This window comes from Eurosta solidaginis, chromosome 3 (assembly GCF_040869045.1).
Source record: "Eurosta solidaginis isolate ZX-2024a chromosome 3, ASM4086904v1, whole genome shotgun sequence".
Taxonomy (NCBI): Eukaryota; Metazoa; Arthropoda; class Insecta; order Diptera; family Tephritidae; genus Eurosta; species Eurosta solidaginis.
The window spans coordinates 232,864,975-232,892,972 of NC_090321.1; the positions used below are offsets into that span (position 1 = coordinate 232,864,975).

The 27,998-nt window shown below is 39.5% G+C and overlaps 1 protein-coding gene across 3 annotated transcripts in view; it reads right to left on the reverse strand.

The window, feature by feature from the left end:
* Sik3 (Salt-inducible kinase 3) overlaps positions 1–27,998 on the reverse strand; it is a 215,810-nt gene that overhangs the window by 102,469 nt on the left and 85,343 nt on the right. For all 3 annotated transcript variants that reach the window (XM_067775575.1, XM_067775574.1, XM_067775572.1), the window contains exons 3-8: positions 6,247–6,582; positions 5,915–6,170; positions 5,410–5,824; positions 1,501–1,693; positions 1,156–1,429; positions 819–1,086 (exon numbers count right to left, since the gene is read on the reverse strand). In XM_067775575.1, coding sequence (XP_067631676.1) covers positions 819–1,086; positions 1,156–1,429; positions 1,501–1,693; positions 5,410–5,824; positions 5,915–6,170; positions 6,247–6,582 — 1,742 coding nt within the window. The remainder of the gene's footprint in view (positions 1–818; positions 1,087–1,155; positions 1,430–1,500; positions 1,694–5,409; positions 5,825–5,914; positions 6,171–6,246; positions 6,583–27,998) is intronic.

Sequence of the window (27,998 nt, forward strand, 5' to 3'; positions counted from 1 at the left end):
AAGGAATTCAACCGGAATTTTAACATGACCGCAATACTTCCGCTCGGAGAACTTTTTTTCATTGTGAGTGTCCTCAGAGAGTGTTGGGTGGCGGTACATTCATCCTCAACGAATCACTTGCTTTCTCTGATGAACTTAAGTAGAAGCGTAAGATGCCAGTCAGTCGAAAAACCACGCACCCAGTAATCAGATTCTTCTTGTTTGCAAACCTTAACATTGCCAGATAAAGTGATGAATCGTCTTCTCTTCCTCCTCATGTTGTTGTTGTTGTTGTAGCGATAAGGTTACTCCCCGAAGGCTTTGGCGAGTGTTATTGATGTGATGGTCCTTTGCCGGATACGGATCCGGTACACTCCGGTAATACAACACCATTAAGGTGCTAGCCCGACCATCTCGGGAACGATTTATATGGCCACATTAAACCTTGAGGCCAGGCCTGCCTCCCCACCCCCAAGTTCCATGACGAGCTTGGGGTCGCCAGAGCCTCGTCTGTTAGTGAAACAGGATTCGCTCGATAGGTGAGGTTGACAATTGGGTTTGGAGAAGCTATATATTGCGCTGGCAACCTGAAGGGCTGCGCTACACAGCCCATTGAATGTGGTATTTTAGTCGCCTCTTACGACAGGCATACCTACCGCGGGTATATTCTGACCCCCTAACCCTCTGGTTATTGTAATTCTAAAAAGTCCTTCCAGCGAAGTGTAACGTCTATCGCTCATATAACCTCAAATATCTATTCCGCGGGTGTAATCGGCTCATTGTTGAAATTTTCATAGTTCCAAATTCAAGAACATTTGTCTAAGGAGTTTTATACTTACTTCTGAATCTCCTCATTGTTCTCCTCACTGACTGCATCACCGACACTCAAACGTTGCAATTGAGCTTGTTCACCTATACTTTGACCCATCAGCCGATCTGTTGGCGCGCTATTTAAACCGACAGAATTTGCCACATTTGGATTGATATAATAGGCATTGGCATCAATTTGTTGCGCTTGAACGGCAACTTGTTGCATATTATTCACAGACGAAGGATAGTAAATGTGTAAATTGGCACCGCCATCGGATGCGCGACGTCCAAATGAACCTGATAAAAAATGAGAAAAGGTTTACTTTAAGATAAATGCAAATGCAATTTAAAGCAGAAATATCTTACTTGCACCCATCACCATTGGTGGCTTCAAAAGATGTTGGTCCTTTATAGTTAAATTGTGCAGTGGTTGATTTTGTAACATTGGCAGGTTCATTGGCAAATAAGTACCAGCTTCGTCTTTTTGCTCGGGTGTGGTTTTGAAATTAATTGGCGGCACATTCGGATTGGCAAGCGCTTGTTCGTGCGCCACATCGCCCGGACCGACAGTGTGACGTCGCGTATTTCCGCTATTGCTGTGGGCATTGCCACACAGATGGCTTTGAGTTTGATTTTGTGGCTGGAAGATTAGGCGAAAACATGACAGAACTTGTATATACAAATAAGAAATTTTTATATATATATATGTACCTCATTTGGTCGCGCTAAACATTCCAATTCAAATTCTCCAAATTTCTCTAAATCCACTGAAGCATCCGTCCACTGAAAGCCTAAACTACTTTGTAGATTATTTGTATTTGTAAGTGGACTTAAACGTGCCGCCTCCTGGGGTACGCGATCTGAACGGTCGACTACACCAGTGGTTATGCTTGTCTTTCGTAATCTGAAAGCAAAACGTTAGCATTCATTGAAGTGTTCCAGAATATCATAACAAACTAGCTGGAACGAAGTAAACTGGGCCTAAACAGGAACAATAGAAAATTTCTAAAATGGTAATTTCACATTTGCCAAAAATGGATCCGAGTTTTACTGGCTCCAGATGAAGTATTGCATCGAAATTCCGAGGTCGTCCTACTTAAGCCTATTTCAAAACAGGATAAGCTAAACGTATTTGATAAAAACCCTTGAATAGACTAAGTAACGGGCAGCCGCCTGGTGCGATGTTAGCGTGCTTCACCCACCACACCGAATATCCTGGCTTCACGCCATGGGCAGGTTAGGTAAGGTTAGGTTGAACTGGCCGATTCATGAGGACCCCACATAGACTGATTGAGTCCGTAGTGTTACCAGAAGTTTGTTTTAACGACCAAACTGAAACCCTGCTTACACTCTAACACGTATTTAGATGCTGTGCTATGCGAGATTATTGCCTTAATTGCTGCTTGACTGTCAATATGAAAGTTGACACGATTGCAGCTTGGGCTATTTTCTTCCAGGGTTTCTACTGCTTTGGTTACGGCTACTATTTCCGCTTGGAAAACGCTACAGTAATCCGGCAGCCTGTAGGACCTGCTTATTTCCAGATCAGCACAGTATACCGCAGACCCTACTCCTTCCACTATTTTGGAAGCATCTGTGTACAAATGTATCGCCTCGTCCGCCATTTGCGCACTCTTGCGCCAAACGTCCATCTCTATTGTGGCCTTAAGATCTCCCTCGAAGCGCATATGGGTAATCAGGTAGTCTGTTCGTCTTATAATTGATGACGCTATACTACTATGGCCATATGGTCGGCGCTCAATCTGCCCCAAGGCACCGAGCCTGGTTGCAGTTGTTAATGCTATGTTCTTTGCTACCAGGTCTACAGGTGGAATGTGCAGAATGGCATACAGTGCAACCGTCGGGGTTGTTTTCAGGGCTCCCGTAACGATAAGCATCGATAGTCTGCATACCCCGTCTAATTGTGACTAACAGTGACTTTCAACCCGACATTAGATGCCCAGGTATGAATATCCCGAAGCGCCCGATCCATCAAAGAACTAATCGTTGGAAGGCACTTTCCCCTTATGACAATTGCAACGTCATCTGCGTAAGCCGTTAGTTTGACGGGTCCCTCATCGAATCGCCTGAGCAGTTGGTTGATGACCAGCGTCCCCAGCAGAGGTGATAGCACCCCTCCCTGCGGCTTGCCCCTGTCCACTGATTTCGTGGCCTCGTACAATCCCCATTGTGATGTAATCTTTCTGCAATTTAACATGCATTAAGGCGGGATGTACTTTAATGTAATTAAGATCATCTATAATCGCCTATTTAGAAACATTATTGAAAGCCCCGGCAATGTCCAAGAAGACTCCTAGAGCATACTCCTTATATTCCAGGGATTTATCTATGCTAATTACCACCCTATGCAATGCGGTGTCTACCGACTTACCTTTGGTGCCATGGGTAAAGCAATATCAACATTTTAGAAACAAGGTTTTTCAAATACAAAAACATTTTTCTAAGCGGGGTCGCCCGTAGGCAGTGATTTGGCAAGCACTCCGAGTGTATTTCTGCCATGAAAAGCTCACAGTGAAAACTCATCTACCTTGTAGATGTGGTTCGCAGTCAGCACAAAACTAGTAGGTACCGTACCGCTAATTTGTAAGAAAAATTCAAAGGAGAATGCCGCAGGAGAATATCGCACATTTGTTGATTTAAGTAACAAACAAGCTCGTTGTGAGAGAAAAGAAGTACCAAATAAGCCAGGTCCCTCTCAACCTGTTTTTTCAATGGAATACGGACTGCCCTTATCTCAGAATGATATCGGTGTGTGCCGATAATAATACCTTACGAGGCGGAAAGTTATAATACATTCACATAATATGATCTAGCCACCGACGACTTTGGGCTTTTATTAACTGCAACTAATTTATATCTGCGGGAATTTTGTTCTTCTGACGTGACTATAAAACAGTTTCCAGTGAGAGCCCCTACAAGGAGCTTTATTTAGAGTCGAACGTGTGTTTCTCGGTCCTTTATCATAGGTACGCGCAACCAGCCTTGAGGTTTGCAGTAAAGTACTGACTTGAGTGCCGACCAGCACAGCCTGTGGCATAGTTTTGGTAAAACGTTCTCTAACGCCTACGGCGTTACGATAAGGCGGATATTTCCCCTCCAGAGTCGAATACCTTCCGACCGAGATATTTATGCCTCGTCGTCACCTCATCACCCTCCGCCAAGCGCTTGGCGTCAAAAATAAATCAACACACAAACAAATTGCGGATTGAACCAAGGCCCAACCATAGAGCGGTACTCGTATGGGTTGACTTATCAAAAGCCCTTGACACAGTCAATCACAGCACATTACTGCAAAACTTGGAAGGGTCAACCCTTCCTCTTAGTCTCAAAAGATAGACTGCAAATTATCTGTGTGTGTGGTTGGTGAGCATCGGAGAGCGGGCAGGTTCAGCATCAAAACTAAAAATAATTAAACAAGAGGTGCCGCAGGGTGGTTTTCTATCCCCACTTTTGCTTAATTTTTACATATCGGAGCTCCCCGTTCCAGTCCAAAAAGTAATCATATTTTACCACGCTCATGACTGCCCGATAATGAAAACAGGTCCTGCCCCTCCCATTGATGAGATATGCGATAAAATTAATAACTTGGCACTATCATTAACAATGTCTTCAAGTGTCGGAATTATTGGACATCCTACCTAAAGGGGATATCAATGACAGTTTGTTGCACCTATTGGATGGGGCAAAGGACTGCTACAAGAAAAGAAGAAGGTCAATTCGTGACTGCTATTGACCCTGAGGTGGTAGAGCTTAACCCTATTATAGCCGCCTGACACCATCGAAGAAAAACTAAGTCCCCAGTAAACCCTTCTTCACGAGCGCATCAGAACCCAATGCCAGATCTGGAATCGCTCAAAGGTATTTCAGCTCAGCGACTTTCGAACAATCGCCATTGGGTAAGTTATGATCAATCTAGCAGGATCATAGAGCAGAGGCCATAACTTTGGATTGCTTTAAAGGGGTTGGAAATATGGATACCGCGGAATTTTTATGAGGACCCAAGTAGTTAGGTTTTGGAATTGACTTCAGACTTTCTTCTAAGAATTTTGAATCCAAATCTGCTGGAAACGGGATTGTGACGAATATTAACATCACTGAGTGATACTAACATCACTAAGCTGTTGCTAAATGAAGGCACAACAACAATAAAGCAAGCTGCCACTCTTGTGTACGCAAGCAAATCAATCATCATTTACGCTCATACATACAAGCGCATGTAGTCATCAGCCGAAGTGGTGCTTACATATACATATATGGATGGTAACCAAGCATGAAGTTCACGAAATTATTAGACCTTGGGAGAAATGCGTGAACGAGGAAACCGAGAGTATAAAAGCAGCGCAAGCTAAGACATGACTACTCAGTTTGATTTAAACACGCTATCAGTTTCGAAGTGAAGTATAATTGTACTACTCCCAAAGTAATCTAATAAAAACCATTTTGCATTACTGAATATTGGAGTTATTTATTCGACAATTGAGCGATTCAAACGTTTGCAGAAGGTTAAAATAAGCGGAGTTTCCCTAAATTCGTTACAATATCAAAAAAATGGCATATTTAAATTGAGACACCCTATCGTATTTGCATGCAAAATCTTACCTTGTTGCTTGATGCAACATTCTATGTTGCTCTCGTCGTTTTTGTTGTAATTTATCGGCAAGCAAATTATAAATGGCATATATATTATCAAAGCGATGATTATGAACCGATTCGGCAATCATATCGGCAGTCAATTCGGGCAATTCCAACATATTTCTCATTATCTCTGAATCTAGATTGGCAATAGTTGTTGGTGTTTGTTGTTGTGTATTACAGCTGGTACTGCTATCGCTTCTCGCAAGTGGAATGCCATCGGAATGTAGTGGTGTACATGTGGCGGTACAATTATCTGCATTATTACAATCATTTATATCCGCTGTCCAATCGCTTAGCCAACGATGTTTTATAATTTGTCTCAGCGTGTAACGGCGATCTGGTTCAACTACAAGCATATTACGTAACAAATGTTCACAATCTGTAAAGAAAATTGTTGTACATTAAAACTTGGAGTTTTGCTAGCGAATAAGCGCAATCGTATTTATGTATTTATTCAGTTATAGTTTACCTCGAGACATAAAGTATGGTATTCGAAATTTGCCAGTCACCACACGTCCTTTCAACTCCAGCAGCGTATCACCATTGAAAGGTAGCGCACCACACACCAACGCATACAGCACAACTCCTAAGCTCCAGATATCCGCTTTGGGTCCATCATATTCAAGTCCCTGAAATACTTCAGGCGCTGCATATGGTGGTGAACCGCACCACGTTGTAAGCGGGCTGCCGTCTTCGAAGCGATTGCTGAAGCCGAAATCAGCAAGCTTTTTATCATTAAAAAAAAAAACAAATTTTAAATAGATCTAACGCATACTATAAAGAAATACAAAACATAAATACCTTTATATTCATATCCTTATCGAGCAGGACATTTTCGGCTTTGAGATCACGATGCACCACGCCCATCGAATGACAATACTGAACCGCTAAGACCAACTGTGTAAATAGACGCGCCGCTTCGAGTTCTTTCATGGGACCATTTTCTGCCAGCAGATCGAATATCTCACCGTTCGCCGCGTACTCGGTAACGAGATAGATCATCGTTTTTGATTGCATGACCTCATAGAGGCGAGTTATGTGCGGGTGACGCAGAGATTTTAATATGGAAATCTCACGGAATGTTTTGGTTAGGTATTCCCGATTAAGGCATGTCTTATCAATAATTTTTATCGCAACCTAGAAAGAGAAATCGAAGTAAATATATGAATAAGTGAATGAGATAAATAATAATAGCTTATTGTAAGATATCTAAAGATGAATTAAAACTATGCAACAGCTTTTTATTAAATTAGAGGCCAGACAACTTCTGAAAAGCGTCGTTTGGAGTCTTTTCTTAGGTTAGGTTAGGTTTAAGTGGTTGCACGAGGGCACACATAGGCCAGTGACAATTAGGACTGTTGTGATACCTGCAGCAACGACGATATTGGCCTCCTAACGTTTCTGAATGCCTACCTAAAAGGCAGTGCCCAGTTATTACTCCTTAAAGTGTGGTGATTTTATAACGTGACTGGATTTTTTAGGATCCCATTTTGGCCGGGTTTGCTTAGATGTCCGACAAAGCAGTGTTTGTAACCATCTTTCGTCGGCTTGACTGAAGAATTGACCTTTTAGCAATAACATTCATGTGGCAAGGAACATAAGTGCACTCGGTTCTGTTGGGCCATCTTTTGATGATATCGGTGACCGTTTAGTGTTAGTTCAGAATTGAAGTGAGATCCAAGAGATTTGATAACCCCCTGGCTGTCGCTGAAAATAAAGATTTCGTTGTGGATATTTTGTGTTCCTATCCTAACTGCGGCTTCTATAAAAGTTAATAATTCTGTTGGCGACCGTCGTGGTGTGGTGATAGCGTGCTCCGCATACCACAACGAGGATCCTGTGTTCAGATCCCGGGTAAAGTAATATCAAAATATAGAAACGAGTTTTTTCAATTAGCAAAATTTTCTTAAACACTCTGAGCTAATTTTGCCATGAAAAGCTTCTCAGTGAAAATTAATCTGCCTTGCAGATGACGTTCGGAGTCGGCATATAGGTCCCGTCCCGCCAATTTGTTGGGAAAATAAAAAAGAGCAGGCCGAAAATTGGAAGAGAAGATGGACCTAAATCGCCCCAGCATTTTTTTAGACCCCTAGATCCTTTGAAAATACTCCTCCTTCTCCCGCTCTGGCGTTCAGCTTAGACCTGTCGGTATATTTGGAAATGCTTCCGTAATCCAGCAAGGCACCTATCCGACTCCACCCAGTCATCCCTGCTGGGAATGTTAACCATAGTAGCTTTTGCCAACTTTGGTTTTAGTTTTCCAATTGGACAACTCTCTTAAACGTAGGGCTGACGTTGCCGTACCGGGAGCCAGCTAGATCTAAGGGTACGATGTCAAGAATGATCTGAAGAGCTTCGCGCGACATTCTTCTAAGAACAGCACCTATGCTGATCATACTAGATCTGTGGACTTTACCCAAAAAGTTTATGTTTGACGCCTTGCTCAAGGCTGGCCATCATACGACTAACCCATACAGTAGTATGGGTTGGATTATCGCTGTATAAATGCATCTGCATATATTGGAGGTAAGTCCAAATATTTTGCCAATGGCTCCATCACATGTATATGATGCAAAATATGTATTCTTTTGGCGTTGAATAACATTATCCTTCCAGGTTAGTTTTTTGCCCAGAACTACGCCTAGGAATTTGGCATTATGTTTTGGTAAGTAAAACGGTGGTATTTTTTAACGTTCAACTTTATTGGAATTGAGGGGAAGTAAGTCCGCATCGGGAGGCCCATTGTGAAACCTCTATCTGCATCAGGTCGCATAAAGTTTGAGCGATTTTGCATTTTAGTTCCATAGAAGCGAGGACAAAACGCCACCCTGATGTAAGCCCCTTTTAGCGTGCTATATCAACTTTTTCCAGTAAAAAAAGTACTTCACTTCCTTGAGTAGTTGATCGATCAGTCCCACAGGGACCTATTTATATTCAGATTCTTTTGGGCGTTGTTAAATGCATCTGGGCATATATTTTTGAATGCTCCTTTTATATCTAGGAAAAAGGATGTTCAACCGATATTCAATCTCAACCGAGCTTTGAGACAGCGAGTTATCATGCGTTATGTATAGTTGTCGGACTATTTCGCAATTGTGTGCGCTATCATTTCGGTATCTTTTCGGGACTGTTTCAAGGTTATTTCTGGACTGTCTCGATACTCTTTTCAGGATCATATCAGGGCATATCGCAATAACTTTATGCAGCATTTTCTCCGTACGAATTGAGCGGCGGATATAGGCTAGTGTATCTATATGTAAGCATCATAGGTTTAAAATATATATGTATGTATGCATGTACGCATTTAGTGAAAATTTTAATTCTCGTATTTTGGTATTTTGTTAAATTGTTATTTGAATAGGTTCTATTTTTTTTATTTTGTCTGTGTTTAGTCATAAACAAAACACCGGCGACAAAACGCTTCAGTGCAAAACTTTCCAACCTTGTTGGACATTTTCCGCCAGACCACCCGTTCTTTTGCCTTGTTTGGTTGATTGATTGTTTGACGAAATGACAACTTTGAGTTCATATACTTATGCCGACGTATAGTACATATTCGCATATACTGGACATTTTTTTAAAACATGTCATAAAAGAAAAAAAAAAAGAAAAAAAAAAAACAGAACACAGTGAATGACTTTTCACCACCACGGCCTTGCCGTTCAAGTACATTGTGAGCGTAGCGTACGTCTGACAAGAACGGTGAAAGGCAAAACAATCAACGGGGATTGTGAGGTGGGCGATAAGGGAGAATATCTAAGTAATACTATGATGAACATGCAATATATGAGTGTACTAGGTGCCAAAAAAATATGATTTTTTTTCGCTCGCACCCGAAAATATGAGAGAATATGTCCAAACAAAAACTGTGTCAGAGGCGGAGCTCTTGATTTTAATTTTAAGAGGTGTCCAACAGAATTTGAAGTTTTGCCATTTAAATAACATGATAACTAGGGGTTTCAACAATATTTTGTGAAATGAATACGCTGATCATATTTAGCACTAAATTCAAAAAAAATATATGTCGTAATTATTTTGGCAAACCCTAATGAGTGTTGCTTGTATCTAGTTATGTCAAGTGTGATATGGCTGTAATATTTCATTAGTTGTTGATTTTAGTTTTATTTTTCATGTCTCTCTTATACGCCAATTTCAAGGATCTTGGGATTTAAAAGAAAACAAGTAAGGAAGGCTAAGTTCGGGTGTAACCGGACATTACATACTCAGCTGAGAGCTTAGCTGCGTTGGTTTCGTTGATGGTTTATCAGTGGTTTTTAATTCCATATCACATACGTTTGGGAAATATTGACCAAATTTAGACCAAGGGTGGCGTTTTTTGGAACGATTTTCCTTCATCCTTTGTCAAATAAGGGAAAATCACCATGTCGGAAAATGAACCTAGGATAACCCTGGAATGTGTTTGTACGATATGGGTATCAAATGAAAGGAGTGAGCCTTAGTTATATTCGAGATATCGCCATGAAGGTGGACCAGGGGTGACTCTATAATGTGTTTGTATGATATGGGTATCAAATGAAAGGTATTAATGAGGGTTTTAAAAGGGAGTGACCCTTAGTTGTATATGTGAAGGCGTTTTCGATATATCGACCAAAATGTGGAACAGGGTTTCAATCTACTTTAACTGGATTTTAAGCTGAATTTAAGCGGCCGATTTGGCATTGTTAAACTCTAGTTAACCTATCGGTGATTTGCGTTCGTTCGAAATGGCGTCGAATATACCCAACCAGCATTTGTACTTGAGTACCATTAGAAATCATGTTGATAACTAGCATACCTCTAAAATCTCATGAGTTTTTTCGAAACAGTGCAACTCGAGCATCATAGCATACTCAGGAAAAGAGGGAATTTTTTATAAAGCTCAACTCGAGAATCATAGCATACTCAGGAAAAGAGGGAATTTTTTATAAAGTGAAAAATGCTATTACTTAAGTAAGAAAAAATTATTATTTATTTATTGGACTCAAGTGTAAGATTCTAATACTACAGTACGTTCACGAAAATAAAATATGTATGATTTATTTTTGATAAATTACGCTTCATCACTGCTATCAATCAGGTGTTTATTTCTCACAATAAATAGCTGTTGGCTTTGGTGGTACCACCTTGGAGATTTTTTTTCAACTTCACCTCAACTCGACATGCAATGTAGGATATCACATGGAGAAACGGGTTGAATATTCATTTGAGAACTGTACATTTCTCAAAATCTCCCAAAGGTTGATAATAATTTGAAAATGCTAATGACGTTGGAGATCAACTCGAGAACTATAAAATTTAAAAGGCTGGATATTAGGGCGGGTCGATTTAAAAATCGCTCATTGCTCTGTGAAAATCGTATTCTAGGGATCAAAATAAGAAACTTTGCCGAAGGAACCATACCTCTAAAACGAATTCTGAAAACAACACAAGCAATTTTACGATCTGCAATTGTGTCACAGTGATGCCTTGGTTTTAAAAGGGGGTTGTAAACGCTTATTTCTAATAATTTTTTTAAATTTCTTTTCTATTACTAAGCTAAATTCATTTTTTCATTTACATATGTTCTGACTAAATAAATTTCTAAAGAGAAAAATAAACTCCAAAAAGAAAAAACATAAGCATTTCAAAGTGGGATTTTTCAAAATTTGCCCATACGACCCAATGGGGGGGACATCAGAATTTAGAGGTATGGTTCCTTCGGCAAAGTTTCTTATTTTGATCCCTAGAATATGATTTTCACAGAGCAATGGGCGATTTTTTTGCCTCCCCACAAATCGACCCGGCCTACTGGATATTGATTGGAGAATGAAGTTGGATGTCAAATTGAGAGCTATCTGGTTTAAGAATAACTAGATAATGTTTTGGATATCACCTCCAGAACTAGATATACATATATTTCGCTGGAGAAATATCTTTTAAATGTTTGTTGGGTAAGCAAAATCCAGCTGTTGTCGTACCTACAAATTGTGTATAGATAAAAAAACCAATGTTGCGGTACAAAAAAGTTTACTCCAAAAGCGGCCTTTAACTGTGACTGAAAAAGTGCTCAGTAGTTTAACTGGAGTTTAAATTTGACTAGAGTTTAAGCAAACCTATTTTAAGCTTAGCTTAACCAACTATTGATATACCGGGCTTTAATATAGTAGATGTCACACCCATTTTACAAAGCTTTTTCTAAAGTTATATTTTACGTCAAAAAACCAATCGAATCACCATGCTTCATCCCTTTTTTGTATTTGGTATGGAATTATGGCACTTTTTTAATTTTTCGAAATTTTCGATATCGAAAAAGTGGCCGTGTCATAGTCGGGTGTTGCCCATTTTTAATACCAAGATAAAGTGAGTTCAGGTAAGTTCGTGAACTAAGCTTAGTAAAGATATATCGATTTTTCCTTAAGTTATCGTGTTAACGGCCGAACGGAAGGACAAAGGGCCGACTGTGTATAAAACCTGGGCGTGGCTTAAACTGAAAACAGAAAACAGTTATCGTCACAGAAGATATGCCCTTACCAAATCTCACAAGGATTGGTAAATTTTTGTTCGACTTATGGCATTAAAAGTATTCTAGACAAATTAAATGAAAAAGGGCGGAGCTACGCCTGTTTTGAAATTTTCTTTTATTTTTGTATTTTGTTGCACCATATCATTACTGGAGTTGAATGTTGACATAATTTACTTATATACTGTAAAGATATTCACTTTTTTGTAAAAATTTGACAATTTTTATTTAGAACACATACAGTAATAGGAGTAACATTCCGGCCGAATTTCGTCATGATATCTTCAACGACTGCCAAACTACAGCTTGCAAAACTAATAAATTACCTTATTTTAAAAGTGGGCGGTGCCACGCCCATTGCCAAAAATTTTACCAATTTTTTATTCTGCGTCATAAGGTCAACCCTTCTACCAAGTTTCATTGCTTTATCCGTCCTTGGTAATGAATTATCGCACTTTTTCGGTTTTTCGAAATTTTCGATATCGAAAAAGTGGGCGTGGTTATAGTCCGATTTCGTTCATTGTAAATAGCGATCTGAGATGAGTGCCAGGAACTTACATACCGAAAGTCATTAAGATACCTCAAAATTCACTGAAGATATCGTGGCTAAATTAATTCCTTTTTTCGCCCAGATCATTTTGATATATAGAAGTCTATATCTATCTCGATTAGTTTATGCCGTTACGGATACCCGTTATGCGAATAAAATTAATATACTCTGTGAGCTCAGCTGAGTATAAAAAAGCTGTCGATAACAAAAAGGGGCAATAGGCACTAAGAAATTTTCGAGGTGCAGTTTCATAAGATCCCTTTTACATTGCTATGTGAAAATCGTATCCTAGGGATCAAAATAAGAAACTTTGCCGAAGGAACCATACCTCTAAAACGAATTTTGATGCCCCTACCCAATTTGGGTCGAACTTTTGGGTAGGGGCAAATTTTGAAAAATCCCACTTTGACCCATTTAGAGTGCTCCAATGGAGTCCAAATGTATGACCCCACCCCATAACTTTGGAGGCCCGACCCACCGATGCCAGTGGCACACCCCCTGGAACCCCCTGGGGGTTCCCCATAAATGTTTGTATTGGGGAGGGGGGCATCAGAATTCGTTTTAGAAGTATGGTTCCTTCGGCAAAGTTTCTTATTTTGCTCCCTAGAATATGATTTTCACAGAGCAATGGGCGATTTTTTTGCCTCCCCACAAATCGACCCGCCCTAATACATACATATATCCGCAGTAGCGTTATTTTTAAGAACGGGGCGTATGAGTAACGTTCGCCCTATTTTTAATTTCACTTTAAGATCCACATATGTCAGAACATCGAGACTGCCTAAGTGTCGGTAGGGAGTGCAACTTGTCGGCCCAGTCCTTTTAACCTAGCCAAACTGGCATTTGACTGGAAACCCCAGGGGGTAGGGACCCTTAGAATATACCCGCGGGGGTATGCCTATCGTAAGAGGCGACTAAAATACCAAATTGATTCAAGGGGTTGCCAGCGCAATTTTTAGCTTCTCCAACCCAATTGTCAACCTCACCTACCCGTGGCAAATCCTGCTGTCTTTAACAGCCGAGTCTCTGGCGACCCCAAGTTCCTCATGGGTCTAGGGGGCAGGATGGCGCTATGGCCTAGAAGGTTTCATATGGTAACTGTTCGTTAATCGTTCCAGAGATGGACTTGTTACCGCAACGTACCGGATCTGCATCCGGCAAAGGACCATCAACATCAATAACATTCCCCAAGATCTTCGGAGAGTGTCCTTATCGCTACAACAACATCAACTGCAAAACCAATTGAACCGGACACTGAATGTGTCCATGATGTTCTGCTAAATCAATTTTGCCCTTAAACGAGCCGATTCGCAAAATCTGCCTGCAGAAATGGAAAGAACGCAAAAAAATCGTCCAGAAAAGAAAATTGTATTTAGCAACTGACAACATTTCGCCTATAAAGGCTAACACTAAATTAATGACGAGCACAGTTATGATTACGTATATTTTGTCTATTTCAATATAAACAAATCGTTTAAATACGTCGTTGCTTGTGTAATTTCTAGCGTCACATAAGGATAAATGCGGCAAAAATCGTCCTTACCATTGATTCACCTAATAACCAAAGGATTTATAAATAACGAATAAGGCGAGTTTTACGGTACACAGGTCCGGTATGAAGTCACAACCAACGTACGCAAATTGTAAATATGTATATGTGGCTTACTATAAATTTGCATATTTACAGTTATGTTATAACGATGACGAAGACATTCATTTGTGACAACTTGAGTGATAAATGTTCCGGGACAGTTTTTTAACTAAATAAAAAAATAAAATAAAACAAGTAAGGAAGGCTAAGTTCGGATGTAACCGAACATTACATACTCAGTTGAGAGCTATGGAGACAAAATAAGGAAAATCACCATGTAGGAAAATGAACCTAGGGTAACCCTGGAATGTGGTTGTATGACATGTGTATCAAATGGAAGGTATTAAAGAGTATTTTAAGAGAGAGTAGGCCATAGTTCTATGGATGGACGCCATTTAGGGATATCGCCATAAAGGTGGACCAGGGCTGACTCTAGAATGTGTTTGTACGATATGGGTATCAAATGAAAGGTGATAATAAGTATTTTAAAAGGGAATGGGCTTTAGTTCTATAGGTGAACGCCTTTTCGAGAAATCCCCATAAAGGTGGACCAGGGGTGACTCTAGAATATGTTTGTACGATATGGGTATCAAATGAAAGCTGTTAATGAGTATTTTGAAAAGGAGTGATCCTTAGTTCCCTAGGTGGACGCCGTTTCGAGATATCGCCATAAAGGTGGACCAGGGGTGTCTCTAGTTGTACGATATGGGAATCAAATGAAAGGTGTTACTGAGCGTTTTAAGAGGGAGTGGGCATTAGGTCTATAGGTGGACGCCTTTTCGAAATGTCGCCATTAGGGTGGGCCAGGGGTGACTCTAGAATGTGTTTGTACGATATGGGTATCAAACGAAAGGTGTTACTGAGCATTTTAAGAGGGAGTGGGCATTAGGTCCATAGGTGGACGCCTTTTCGAGATATCGCCATTAGGGTGGGCCAGGGGTGACACTGGAATGTGTTTGTATGATATGGGTATCAAATGAAAGGTGGTAATGAGTATTTTAAAAGGGAGCAATCCTTAGTTCTATAGGTGGACGCCTTTTCGAGTTATCGCCATAAAGGTGGACCAAGGGTGACTCTAGAATGTTTTTACGATATGGGTATCAAACGAAAGGTGTTACTGAGCATTTTAAGAGGGAGTGAGCACTAGGTCTATAGGTGGACGCCTTTTCGAGATATCGCAATTAGGGTGGGCCAGGGGTGACTCTAGAATGTTTGTACGATATGGGTATCAAACGAAAGGTGTTACTGAGCATTTTAAGAGAAAGTGGGCATTAGGTCTATAGGTGCGCGCCTTTTCGAGATATCGCCATTAGGGTGGGCCAGGGTGACTCTAGAATGTGTTTGTACGATATGGGTATCAAATGAAAGGTGGTAATGAGTATTTTAAAAGGGAGTAATCCTCAGTTCTATAGGTGGACGCCTTTTCGAGATATCGCCATAAAGGTTGACCAAGGGTGACTCTAGAATGTTTGTACGATATGGGTATCAAACGAAAGGTGTTACTGAGCATTTTAAGAGGGAGTGGGCATTAGGTCTATAGGTGGACACCTTTTCGAGATATTGCCATTAGGGTGGGCCAGGGGTGATTCTAGAATGTTTGTACGATATGGGTATCAAACGAAAGGTGTTACTGAGCATTTTAAGAGGGAGTGCGCATTAGGTCTATAGGTGGACGCCTTTTCGAGATATCGCCATTAGGGTGGGCCAGGGGTGACTCTAGAATGTTTGTACGATATGGGTATCAAAGGAAAGGTGTTACTGAGCATTTTAAGAGGGAGTGGACATTAGGTCTATAGGTGGACGCCTTTTCGAGATATCGCCATTAGGGTGGGCCAGGGGTGACTCTAGAATGTTTTTACGATATGGGTATCAAACGAAAGGTGTTACTGAGCATTTTAAGAGGGAGTGGGCATTAGGTCTATAGGTGCACGCCTTTTCGAGATATCGCCATTAGGGTGGACCAGGGTTGACTCTAGAATGTGTTTGTACGATATGGATATCAAATTAAAGGTATTGATGAGGGTTTTAAAAGCGAGTGGCCCTTAGATGTATATGTGAAGGCGTTCTCGCGATATCGACCAAATGTGGATCAGGTGATCCAGAAAATCATCTGTCGGGTACTGCTAATTTATTTATATATTCAATAACACTAACAGTATTCCTGCCAAGATTCCAAGGGCTGTTGATTTCGCCTTGTAGAACTTTTTCATTTTCTTCTACTTAATATGGTAGGTGTCACACCCATTTTACAAAGTTTTTTTCAAAGTTATATTTTGCGTCAATAAACCAATCCAGTTACCATGTTTCATCCCTTTTTTCGATATCGATAAAGTAGGCGTGGTTATGGTCGGATTTCGGCCATTTTTTATACCAAGATAAAGTGAGTTCAGATAAGTACGTGGGCTAAGTTTAGTAAAGATATATCGGTTTTTGCTCAAGTTATTGTGTTAACGGCCGAGCGGAAGGACAGACGGTGGACTGTGTATAAAAACTGGGCGTGGCTTCCACCGATTTCGCCCATTTTCACAGAGAACAGTTAACGTCATAGAATCTATGCTCCTACCAAATTTCAAAAGGATTGGTAAATTTTTGTTCGACTTATGGCATTAAAAGTATTCTAGACACACTAAATGAAAATGGGCGGAGCCACGCCCATTTTGAAATTTTCTTTTATTTTTGTATTTTGTTGCATCATATCATTACTGGAGTTGAATTTTGACTTAATTTACTTATATACAGTAAAGATATTAAATTTTTTGTTAAAATTTGAATTAAAAAAAAATTTTTTTTAAAAAGTGGGCGTGTTCTTCATCCAATTTTGCTAATTTTTATTTAGCACATATATAGTAATAGTATTAACGTTCCTGCCAAATTTCATCATGATATCTTCAACGACTGCCAAATTACAGCTTGCAAAACTTTTAAATTACCTTCTTGTAAAAGTGGGCGGTGCCACGCCCATTGTCCAAAATCTTACTAATTTTCTATTCTGCGTCATAACGTCAACCCATCTACCAAGTTTCACCGCTTTAACCGCCTTTGGCAATGAATTATCGCATTTTTTCGGGTTTTCGAAATTTTCGATATCGAAAAAGTGGGCGTGGTTATAGTCCGATATCGTTCATTTTAAATAGCGATCTGAGATGAGTGCTCAGGAACCTACATACCAAATTTCATCAATATACCTCAAAATTTACTCAAGTTATCGTGTTAACGGACGGACGGACGGACGGACATGGCTCAATCAAATTTTTTCTGGATCCTGATTATTTTGATATATGGAAGTCTATATCTATCTCGATTCCTTTATATATGTACAACCAACCGTTATCCAATCAAACTTAATATACTCTGTGAGCTCTGCTCAACTGAGTATAAAAAAAACATTTCTTACACTCGTTTGAACATTGAATGACCTCAAAACAAAATTCACCAAGGCGCAAATGTTTATAACTTGGCGTAAATAGGAAATCGCCACTCTTAATGCATATTTAGCCTAGAATAAAGTGCGCCTAGAATAAATGAATATTATCAGCAAATAGTCAAGGAGTAGGTATTCTTTTAATAACTTTTAAAACGGATATCACAAGTTGTAAAAGTAAGGACAATTTCTTGCACTAACTTTCAATTTGGCATAGGACAAAAGTTCTTTTAAAGCAAATAAAAACTCAACACAGGAAGATAAATGCGCTTGATAGTTTTTTTATCCTTCCACTGCCTGTTTAGGGTGGTACTGAAAATGTCAAGAAGTCGATAATACATCAACATCCTCCAAAAGGCAACACCTGGGTTAAGGATGTTAAATATAGTCCTAGGCTTAATATTGGAGATATTTAAGCCGTGACATACAGGGTCAATGTTGCTTATTCTCATACTCATCCTCAGCCTTTCACTTCTCTTTATCTCCTCATCGCTTTTTTATTGTATACAACCCTTTCTGTAATAGGGCCTTGTAGTTCTCATCGCCAACCACTGTTGATAACACAACAATATACGCTATGGCGACTCAAAAACTAAAATAAAGCTTTTTTAGTATCACTAAGTGATACAAGCATCATTAAACTGATACTAAGCAGCCACTCGTATGTACGTAAACAAATTAATCATCATTTACAGATATACATACAAGGCAACGGAGAGATACTCACAAACATATGTAATCATCAGCCGAAGTAGTACTTACATATATATACACACGCATATGGCTACAATCTTCAAATATACATGTATGTGGCTGGAGACCAAGCATGAAGTTCACGAAATTACTAGACCTTAGGAGTAATGGGTGAACGAGTAAACCGAGAGTATAAAAGCAGTGCAAGCTGAGGGATGACTAATCAGTTTTGATTTAAGCGCGCTATTGGTTGTGAAGTATAAGTGTTATTGTGAAGTACTCTCAAAGTAGTCTAATAAATACCATTTTGCATTATTGAATACTGGAGTTATTTATTCAACAGTTTAGCGATTCGACCGTTAGCAGAAGGTTTGGAATAAGCGGAATTCCCCAAAATTTTTTACAATATTGTAGTGGAATATATGTACATATAAGTTGAACTGGCGGGTGCGTAAGGACCTCACATACATATACTAAATGAGACCAAAATGATGAAAAATCTCAGAAACCCACGACCTATGTTATAAAATAACTCCTAACTTACTTACTTAATTGGCGCTTAACCGTTTAAACGGTTATGGCCGTCCAACAAGACGAACCAGTGGCTCCTTCTCTCTGCCAACCGATGCAAATTGGTCACACCAATAGAGTTTAAATCGTTTTACACCTGGTGCTTCCAGCGGAGTGGGGGCCACCCTCTACCTCTGCTTCCATAGGCGGGTTCCGGTAGAAACACGTCCTTGGCCGGAGCGTCATATTTAATTCGCATAACATGGCCTAGCCAGCGCAGCCGCTGCGTTTTAATAATAATAAAATAACTCCGTCCGCTTGAAAAATGCCAGAAGCCTTCAAGCACATATGTCACCTTCTGCTTTTAGATCTGATAGTTGTATCAACGTACTCGATCGCTTCCTCCTGCAGCCCACACTTCACTAACGGGGCCTAATTTGAAAGGATGTGACCCCCAGAAGGCAGTGCCCCGTTACCCATCATTAGCCTACAGTTCTCTCTTTTCAATCATAAGAGTAACTTTGTTGTAACGAGATACGTCGTGTTTTAGAGCGGGGCAAATAGCATAATGAAAACTCCAAACGAATTGCTATTTGTAGTGGATTGGGAGCAAAAAAAAAAAAAAAATAAGTTCGTCGACACCAAGTCACAAGGTTTCTTTTTTGTGTGGCTGTCCCCCAATGTAAATTTTGGTATGGATCCGTGGCGTTTAAGGCAAGACGAACTTTGATTCCTGTGCGACACGCCTTATCTGTGGTTAAACTCGTTGAAAATTGATTTGTTATATCCATGACCGCGGTTCTACCGTCTGAGGTGTTAGACTGAAAAAGTAGAACTGCCCTAATATTCGTAATATGACTGCAGCGTGAATATTTGCATAATGTTCCAATGCAATGGCAATGATGTCAGGTCGCGGATTGGCACGGCAATGAAAGCAAAACAAACTGCATTGATAAATCCAACGACTTAAGGACGAAACAGGCGATGAAAACAAATCAGATTTTGCATATTTGCGAACATGTGACAATATTGTATGACGTGCAAACCGCGTTCTTTTGTCGATTCACGAGTGTATGTAATGTTCACGCATAAACGTGAAACTTTTTAATATCTCATTCATCTATGGACATGCAACTTGGCTTTTAAAAATGCTCTCAGAGCACATGTCACCACGAGGGGATGCACGAGCAGTGGAAACATACTATCTGTAAAGCCTTTCGAACCGCCGCTGGGAAAGTAACTGTTTACCAGTGGAACCGAAATAATGCCTGGTTTGCAACTGCATTTCCGTAAGGCAGAAAAGGGCTATTGGATATTCGATACAGGAATGAAATGGTCAGGCTAGATGCTGAACCCAATCGTATTAGAGATGATGATGGAATTAATGTTCCCCCGCCCAACTATGACGAGACACGAATGGCAATAGCAAGATTGCAATATGACAAAGGTCTGGCCCCCGATGAATTGTCCGCTGACTCACTCGACTTCGGTTGCGCATGCCTCAACTTCTATGCGGTTCAATTAATGCTGCAATCGCAAAGTGCATGCAAGGTGTTAATTTATTCAGCCTTGTCAACTTAACTCCATTATTCCGAAACACATCTGCCTGTGGAGATTCCTGAATCAATTAACGTCACGATTAGAAAGTGCTTCGTCGCTGCGTTTATCTTCTTACGGACAACCGAAGTCCAACATTTTGCTTATTTTAGAATCTCAGAGTAAAACCAGAGTCTCTGTGTCACCACGCTTAAGTTTATCAATCACTTCATAGCCGTAAATTTTCTTGCCCTAAATTTTTTTCTGTTCTGTGATTCAACTAGCTGTCAACTTTTCATCAATGTTGTCCCCGAAAAAGTGTTATTTTTTTGCATTTGACAGGAGTAAGTTATGCTGATTTTTTTCACATAAAACATATTTAATTATAGAGATGTGCCACGGCCTGTTGCAACTATCATGCAGTCGTCGGCATAAGAAAAGTTGATAGCCCGTTCTGGGGGTCAAGGGAGCTTTAGTATGCATAAATCAAATAGAATCGGGGATAGGAGATCGCTCTGCGCCATACTCTTCTTTTTGATTCTCCTAGATTTTGAGATTTCGTTCTTAAATTGAATTGAAACTTGACGCCCACTCAGATAATTTGCGATCCATATTTTTAGACAAGGCGGACTTTAGTAGTGCATGTTGGTTCACCTTGTCAAACCGCCGCACTGTGAGCACCGTCCTATGATGTAGTTTTCGTTCATTCAGTCCCCATTTTATTCGGGTGTTAATGGCCTTTAGAGCGGTGGTAGGGATATGCAGTTAACGGAAGCCATGCTGAGGGCTGTTTGACCGAAGACTTGTGGTCAAATGAGGGAAGAAGAACGGTTTCCAATGGTTCTCTACTGGCTAAAGGTACGATATCAATACATACGATACAACATCGTTTCCAGGCTTTGGTGGTTGGATTATTCTTCAATATTATGCAATTGCAAAGGCGGCTAAAACGACAAACAGAAAAAAATGCGTTAGGTAGCTGATGCACTTTTGCTCAGGCTGTTTAGCATCGGCATTGCTATTCGGCATGGTCCTATTGATTTGGAAGGCTCGGCCTTCTTAATTGCTTATTCAATCTGCAAAAGTAACAATGCGGCGTCATGAGCTCGTGTTTGTGCTTATGTGTCCGTTGATTTGTACGGGATCTAGCCTTATGAAATGAAGTATGCATTGCAAATTCCCGACAGAAAGCGTTGCCGCGTTTCATCGAGTGCGACAGAAAAAATTCTTGTCAATAAACTATTCAAATACTATCTAGTATGAATAGCCGTACAAAACTCTAGTCAATGAACTACTTTGGCTGCAGGGAATTGTTGACGTTTCCATTATAAGTACCTATATTTTTAATTTGTTCCCAAAAAAAATGTAAACAGTTCTTTTTAAAAACAAGCAATTTGCACCTAGGTCTTATCCAACCAAGGATTTTTCCTTTTATCCAAGACTTTCGAGGAATGTTTTTGTCATTCCTACAACAAGAACACCAAAATTGTCTTATTATACCTTATTTATGTAAAAGCCTCGCTAAAACAATGGTATTCTAAATATAGAAAAAAATTTAACTCACTATCATATGTTTAATACTCCTAAGTAAACGTTGTCAGTTTTTAATAAGCTTTCTCAAAAAAACATTAAGCTTACAAAATCTTGATTTTTTGTTTATAAATCGTTTACACTGATTTCAGTAAAGCATTTGTCAAAGTTTCCCACTCCTTGCTTATCCACAAGCTGGATCGACTTGGCTTCCAACCTAATCTCACCCAGTGGATATCTTCGTATCTCTGCGGTAGAACGCAACAAGTAATTTTTAAAGATTCTCTTTCAGATGCCATTAATGTTCCCTCTGGCGTACCACAGTGCAGTCATCTCGGTCAAATTCTGTTCTTGATATTTATTAATGATATATGTACCACAATAAAATATTCCAAAATTTTAATGTATGCTGATGATGTAAAACTTTTAGGTCCTATGCGTCAAGCGGATTTAAACTGCTTAGTTGCTTGGTGCAACGCGAACTCAATGCCGCTGAACATCAATAAATGTAAATTCATGTGCCTCTCTCGGAGATCTTTGCCAACAGCCTCTTACGTAATTGAGAATATTTGTCTTGTATCAGTAAATTATTTTGTTGACTTGGAAGTAACGATGGATGCTAAACTTAGTTTCAACCTTCATATTATGACTACTGCCAATAAGGCTAGAGGTGTTCTATCATTCGTGGAGAGATGATCTAAAGAATTTAGTGACCCTTATGTAACCAAAGCCTTTTTTACCACATTAGTTAGACCGATACAAGAATACGGATCAATAGTCTGGAATCCGCGATATCAAGTTCATGCAGATAGGCTTGAGTCAATACAGAAGCAATTTTTACTTTTTCCTATCTAATTACCATGTTTCATCCTTTTTTTCATATTTGATATAGAATTATGGCATTTTCTTCATTTTTCGTAATTTTCGATATCGAAGAAGTGGGCGTGGTCATAGTCCGAGTTCGGCCATTTTTTATACCAAGATAAAGTGAGTTCCGATAAGTACGTGAACTAAGTTTAGTAAAGATATATCGATTTTTGCTCAAGTTATCGTATTAACGGCCAAGCGGAAGGATAGGCCGTCGGCTGTGTATAAAAACTGGGAGTGGCTTCAACCGATTTCGCCCATTTTCACAGAAAACAGTTATCGCCATAGAATATGTGCCCCTACCAAATTACGCAAGGATTGGTAAATTTTTGTTCGACTTATGGCATTAAAAGTATTCTAGACGAATTAAATGAAAAAGGGCGGAGCCACGCCCATTTTGAAATTTTCTTTTATTTTTGTATTTTGTTGCACCATATCATTACTGGAGTTGAATGTTGGCATAATTTACTTATATACTGTAAAGATATCCAATTTTTTGTTAAAATTTTACTAAATTTTTTTTTTTTTAAAGTGGGCGTGTTCGTAATCCGATTTTGTTAATTTTTATTTAGCACACAAATAGTAATAGGAGTAACGCTTCTGCCAAATTTCATCATGATATCTTCAACGACTGTCAAATTACAGCTTGCAAAACTTTTAAATTACCTTATTTTAAAAGTGGGCGGTGCCACGCCCATTGTCCAAAATTATACTAATTTTCTATTCTGAGTCATAACGTCAACCCACCTACCAAGCTTCATCGCTTTACCCGTCTTTTGGTAATGAATTATCGCAATTTTTCGGTTTTTCAAAATTTTCGATATCGAAAAAATGGGCGTGGTTGCAGTCCGATTTCGTTTATTTTAAATAGCGATCTGAGATGAGCGCCCAGGAACCCACATTTCATCAAGATACCTCAAAATTTACTCAAGTTATCGTGTTTACGGACGGACGGGCGGACGGACATGGCTAAATGAATTGCTTTTTTCGCCCAGATCATTTTGATATAAAGAAGTCTATATCTATCTCGATTAGTTTATGCCGTTACGGATTGCCGTTATGCCAACAAAGTTAATATTCTGTGAGCTCTGCTCAGCTGAGTATAATAAGCGGCAATTCAACATACAGCACTTATTGAAGTTTTATATAAAAATGAAGTACGTTGAGTCAGTGAGGTCAGCTAACCCTGTTTTGCGATAACAGTCGCCAATTGGGAACACCAACGGAGGTCAAAGCTTCCATCAACTATCTCTCCCAACTCAGAACTCAGTGAAAGTCTTCCCTTTCCTCTGTTTACAAACTGCCGGAGCGTATTCGTATAACATGACCTAGCTAGCGAAGCTTTCTGTTTTTATTCGCTGTACTATCGTCATATCTGCGAAAAGGTCATATAGCTTATCATTATACATACCTCCTTCGATATTCGCCGTCGACATCACGGATAGGACTATAAATCTTCGGGAGAACTTTTCTCTCGAATACTCCAAGAGCCATCTCATCTTCTCTCGACACCTTCCATGATTCCGAGCCACATATCTGGACAGGTATGATGAGTGACTTGTAGAGCGAGATGCTTGTTCGTCGAGAGATTACTTTACAATTTTTCAATTGCTTAAAGAAGCACTCGTTGGAAAGAGTTTTTCTCCGTTTGATTTCTAGGCCGACATTGTTTTTGCTTTTAATGCTGCTTCCCAAATAGACGAAATCCTTCACAGCGGCGAATTTATATCCGTCAACAGTGACGTGGCTACAAAGGCCACGATGACAGCAAGTACTTCGTCTTGTCCACATTTAGTGCAAGACCCACTTTTTTGCTTCCTTATCTTATACCAACTTTTCCCCTCAGTGCTTGAACAGCCCGGAGGGTATCCCGTCATTACTTGGCACCTTGTGTTTTTCATCATCGGCAAATGTCATCCTACACGTTCTCGGTCGACTCCATGTGCATCTGATAAGGCAGATAACTTTTTTGCTGAGAATCATTTCATGGAAAAAGCACAATCGAAGGGTTTGCGAAGCCAGTTGTGCGCCCGCTTTCAAAAAGGAAGAAAAAATATACTCCGAAAATTTAATTTTTTATCCGGCGTAGTCGTTTACTCAGGTAATACTTTTAAATACTCCGAACACTGGTAGCAAAATATGAGAGAAATGTAATAAATCGAAAAACTTCAAAAGCGCTACGTCAGCAATCTTTTTTTTCAAATTCGATTACAAAAACAACAATTCCGGAGTGCCATATCTTGCCTCATTTGTTTATGGGCTGTATTGCTTTGATTTCGAATTCAAAACTCATTGCGAGCATTTTCTATTAGCAATATATATAGGAGTATTACACATATGCTCACTATTGATCTTTTACCTTTAAAATCAGCCTCTTAAAATTTAGAGAAGTCACAGTTATTGATTCTCATTTGCAATATACGTATCCGGCGAACTTCGGAGCAGCATCTGCTGGTACTAGGCCGACTGTCCCTGACATATTTTGCTAAATATGAATTCAACTGTAAAGAGTTTTAGAGGGATCTTCTGATATAATATAACATTTTAGAAGGACATATGTTTGACTTTCGACTTCCAACGACAAATCAACAAAGCAGCTGGATAATTTGAAACGCATTTGACAGTGCTGCGATTTCTTCCAAGAGGGTTTGTAAAACTTTTCATTCTTACGGCACCAGTAGTCGAAACCGACGGTAAGGAATTCTGTGCGACGATCATAGAGAAAAACTCCAATTAGTTACCAAGACCTATATTATAGAATAACTCTGTCCTCTTGGCAAATACTAGACGTTTTCTAGGGTCTCGCTTAAATAAGTAAAAAAACGTTTATGTAATGGCTTCGGTAGAAAGCTATTTATTTGTCTACGCCTATTTTTTCAAAGCGTGTAAAACAAGCGTACATCTTCTATCTTTTTCTATTTGCTTCACCTTCCCCCAAATTCCAACCTTCCCTAACGATGAAACTCTATTGCCAAAGATTTCTAAAACAGTATCAAGTGCGCAGAAAATCATGCAACATCTAGTACCACATGGTCATAAGAAATAACCGCCTAATGCCAATTTCCCACAGGGCCTTAATGAAATAATTAGTCAAGTTTTCCACATTAAAGCCTTAATTGAACTCAATCTTCCATACAAAATACAAATTCTTAATTATCTCATTATTGATTTATTGAATGCCTAATCGAGTGAAAAATCCAGTCGGCTTTGCTTGGTGCTTCGAATTTTATTGTCAATGTAACTGACAAGCAAAAATAAATTATTTTCAATAATTTACAAAAAATAGAAATCAAAATTTAATTTTCGCTGCATTTGCTGCAAATGATAATATGGCTTTTTCGAAAATAGGTACATATGTATGTACATTAACCTGGGTCGATTTGTATGGTCGTAAGTTAACCGATATCGCTCGTAATTTTTTTTTCTCAGGCTCCAAAATTATGTTTTTGGCTATGTGGAGTGGAACTTTGTTTTCCTGAGCCCAAATCCTATCGAAATATCGATGGCGCAATAGCGGTTAATAAATCGACCCAGTCTAATGTATATATTTAGTTAGGTGCAACATCCAGTGGCGGATCTAGGATTTGGTACTGTGGGGGGGGGGGGGGGGAAGGGGAGGGCGGGCTTGACATTTTTTCACTATCAAATTTTGTTTTTGTTTTCCATGATGTGTTAAATAAATGACTACAGAATATAAAATAACATGAAAAAACGAGGATTTTCAAATTAAAAAAACTTAAATAACTTACTAATAAAGTACAAGCAATATTTTCTGAAATGAAGTTCTTCTTTTATTCAGCACACTCGAGTTAATGATATAACAACCATATAAAAATAGTCATAAAAACCTCTCTTTCAAACCCACTTATTTCTAGTTCAATCTTCTATCTACCAATCCAAAGATTCGAGTCGTCGGGGCTTCGATTTACAGAAAAGATCGGCTATTTCTTCAATGTCCGTTTCTATTTCTTTGTGGACGTTCCCTAGTGCCAGACCAGTCAGTAAATTTTCAGACATGTTGACTCTCAAATAAGTCTTGAAGCGCTTTAGAACAGAAAAAGAACGCTCTGCGGTCGCTGATGTCACGGGGATAGTCGCAAATATTTGCAACAGTGTCGTCCCGTTTGGAAAAAAAGAAGTGTGCTGATTTAATGTTTTTCAGGGCATCAGTAACTGTTTGAGCGCTCTTGAATAGATCACTTTTGCAATGGTTATGCCACAATAAAATATCATTTTTTAGCACTGTATCATTGTGACTGGGGAAATCTTCTTTATAAACTTTAGCAGCAAGTACAATTTCTTCAATCGTTACTCCTGCAGAATATGTTGGAATCAGTCCCTCCAGAGGCAGTATCTTCAAAAATTCACCTTTGAACCTTGACGTCAATGAAGATATCATGTAGTCCAGGAAAGGGTAGTAAATAGTAGCTCTGTAAGTACAATGTCAACGAATCAATCACCCCTATTAAAAACGTAAATAAACGCATTTAATCAATAAGAACTCACCGGAAAAATTCGAGAGGAGCCTTACTCTTAGTTGGAACATTGGAGCGGTGCTTTTGTCGGCCACAAATGCGGGGAATTTCGAGTTTGATTCCCAATTCACATGCTTTTTCCTCGGCTCCCTTGAAGACTTCATAGAACGATGTTTCGTCTTCACGCGTCTTGGCAAAAATCATGATTATATGATCAATATGAGCACAGGCCGATTTCAGTTGCAATTCAGGTTGTAGAAGTGTTCTACTGAGAGTCACAATCGGCAAATTCACATCGTTGAATGTTTGGAGAGCGATCAGAAATTCGGATTTCTCAATAGCACTGAGAAGTTGCGACGCTTTTGAAGATGTTTCAAGATCTTTATCAAACTTCAAGTTACCTAAAACTTCAGCAATATTTGGGAGAAATTCACTAACGGTTTCCACACTATCGTGTTTTTCAACCCATCGAGTGAGGCAAAGTGTTCTGAGGCGAGTTTTCTGTGATTCGGTTGATCTTTCTTTGATTTCATCCTCAAGTGCTTGCGTTCTTTTGTGTGATGATGTGAAAAAATGTATTACTGCAGAAACGGTTTCAAGCACATTTCGAATTTCAGGAACTTCACACGCTTTACATACAGCAGCAGTGAGTGTAAAATGCAAGTGGTTGCTCTTTCAAAATCAATGCGCTAACTCCATTTTCTTTTCCAGAGAAATTCGATCCCCCGTCGTAGCCTTGTCCTCGAAGATTGATTAGATCCAGTCCTAGGACGTTCAATTCTTCAAATATTCGCCCCTTCACGTCTTGTCCAGTAGTGGATGTCAACAATATAAATCCTAGAAAGTCCTCGCGTAGAACAATGTCCTCCACATCGACATAC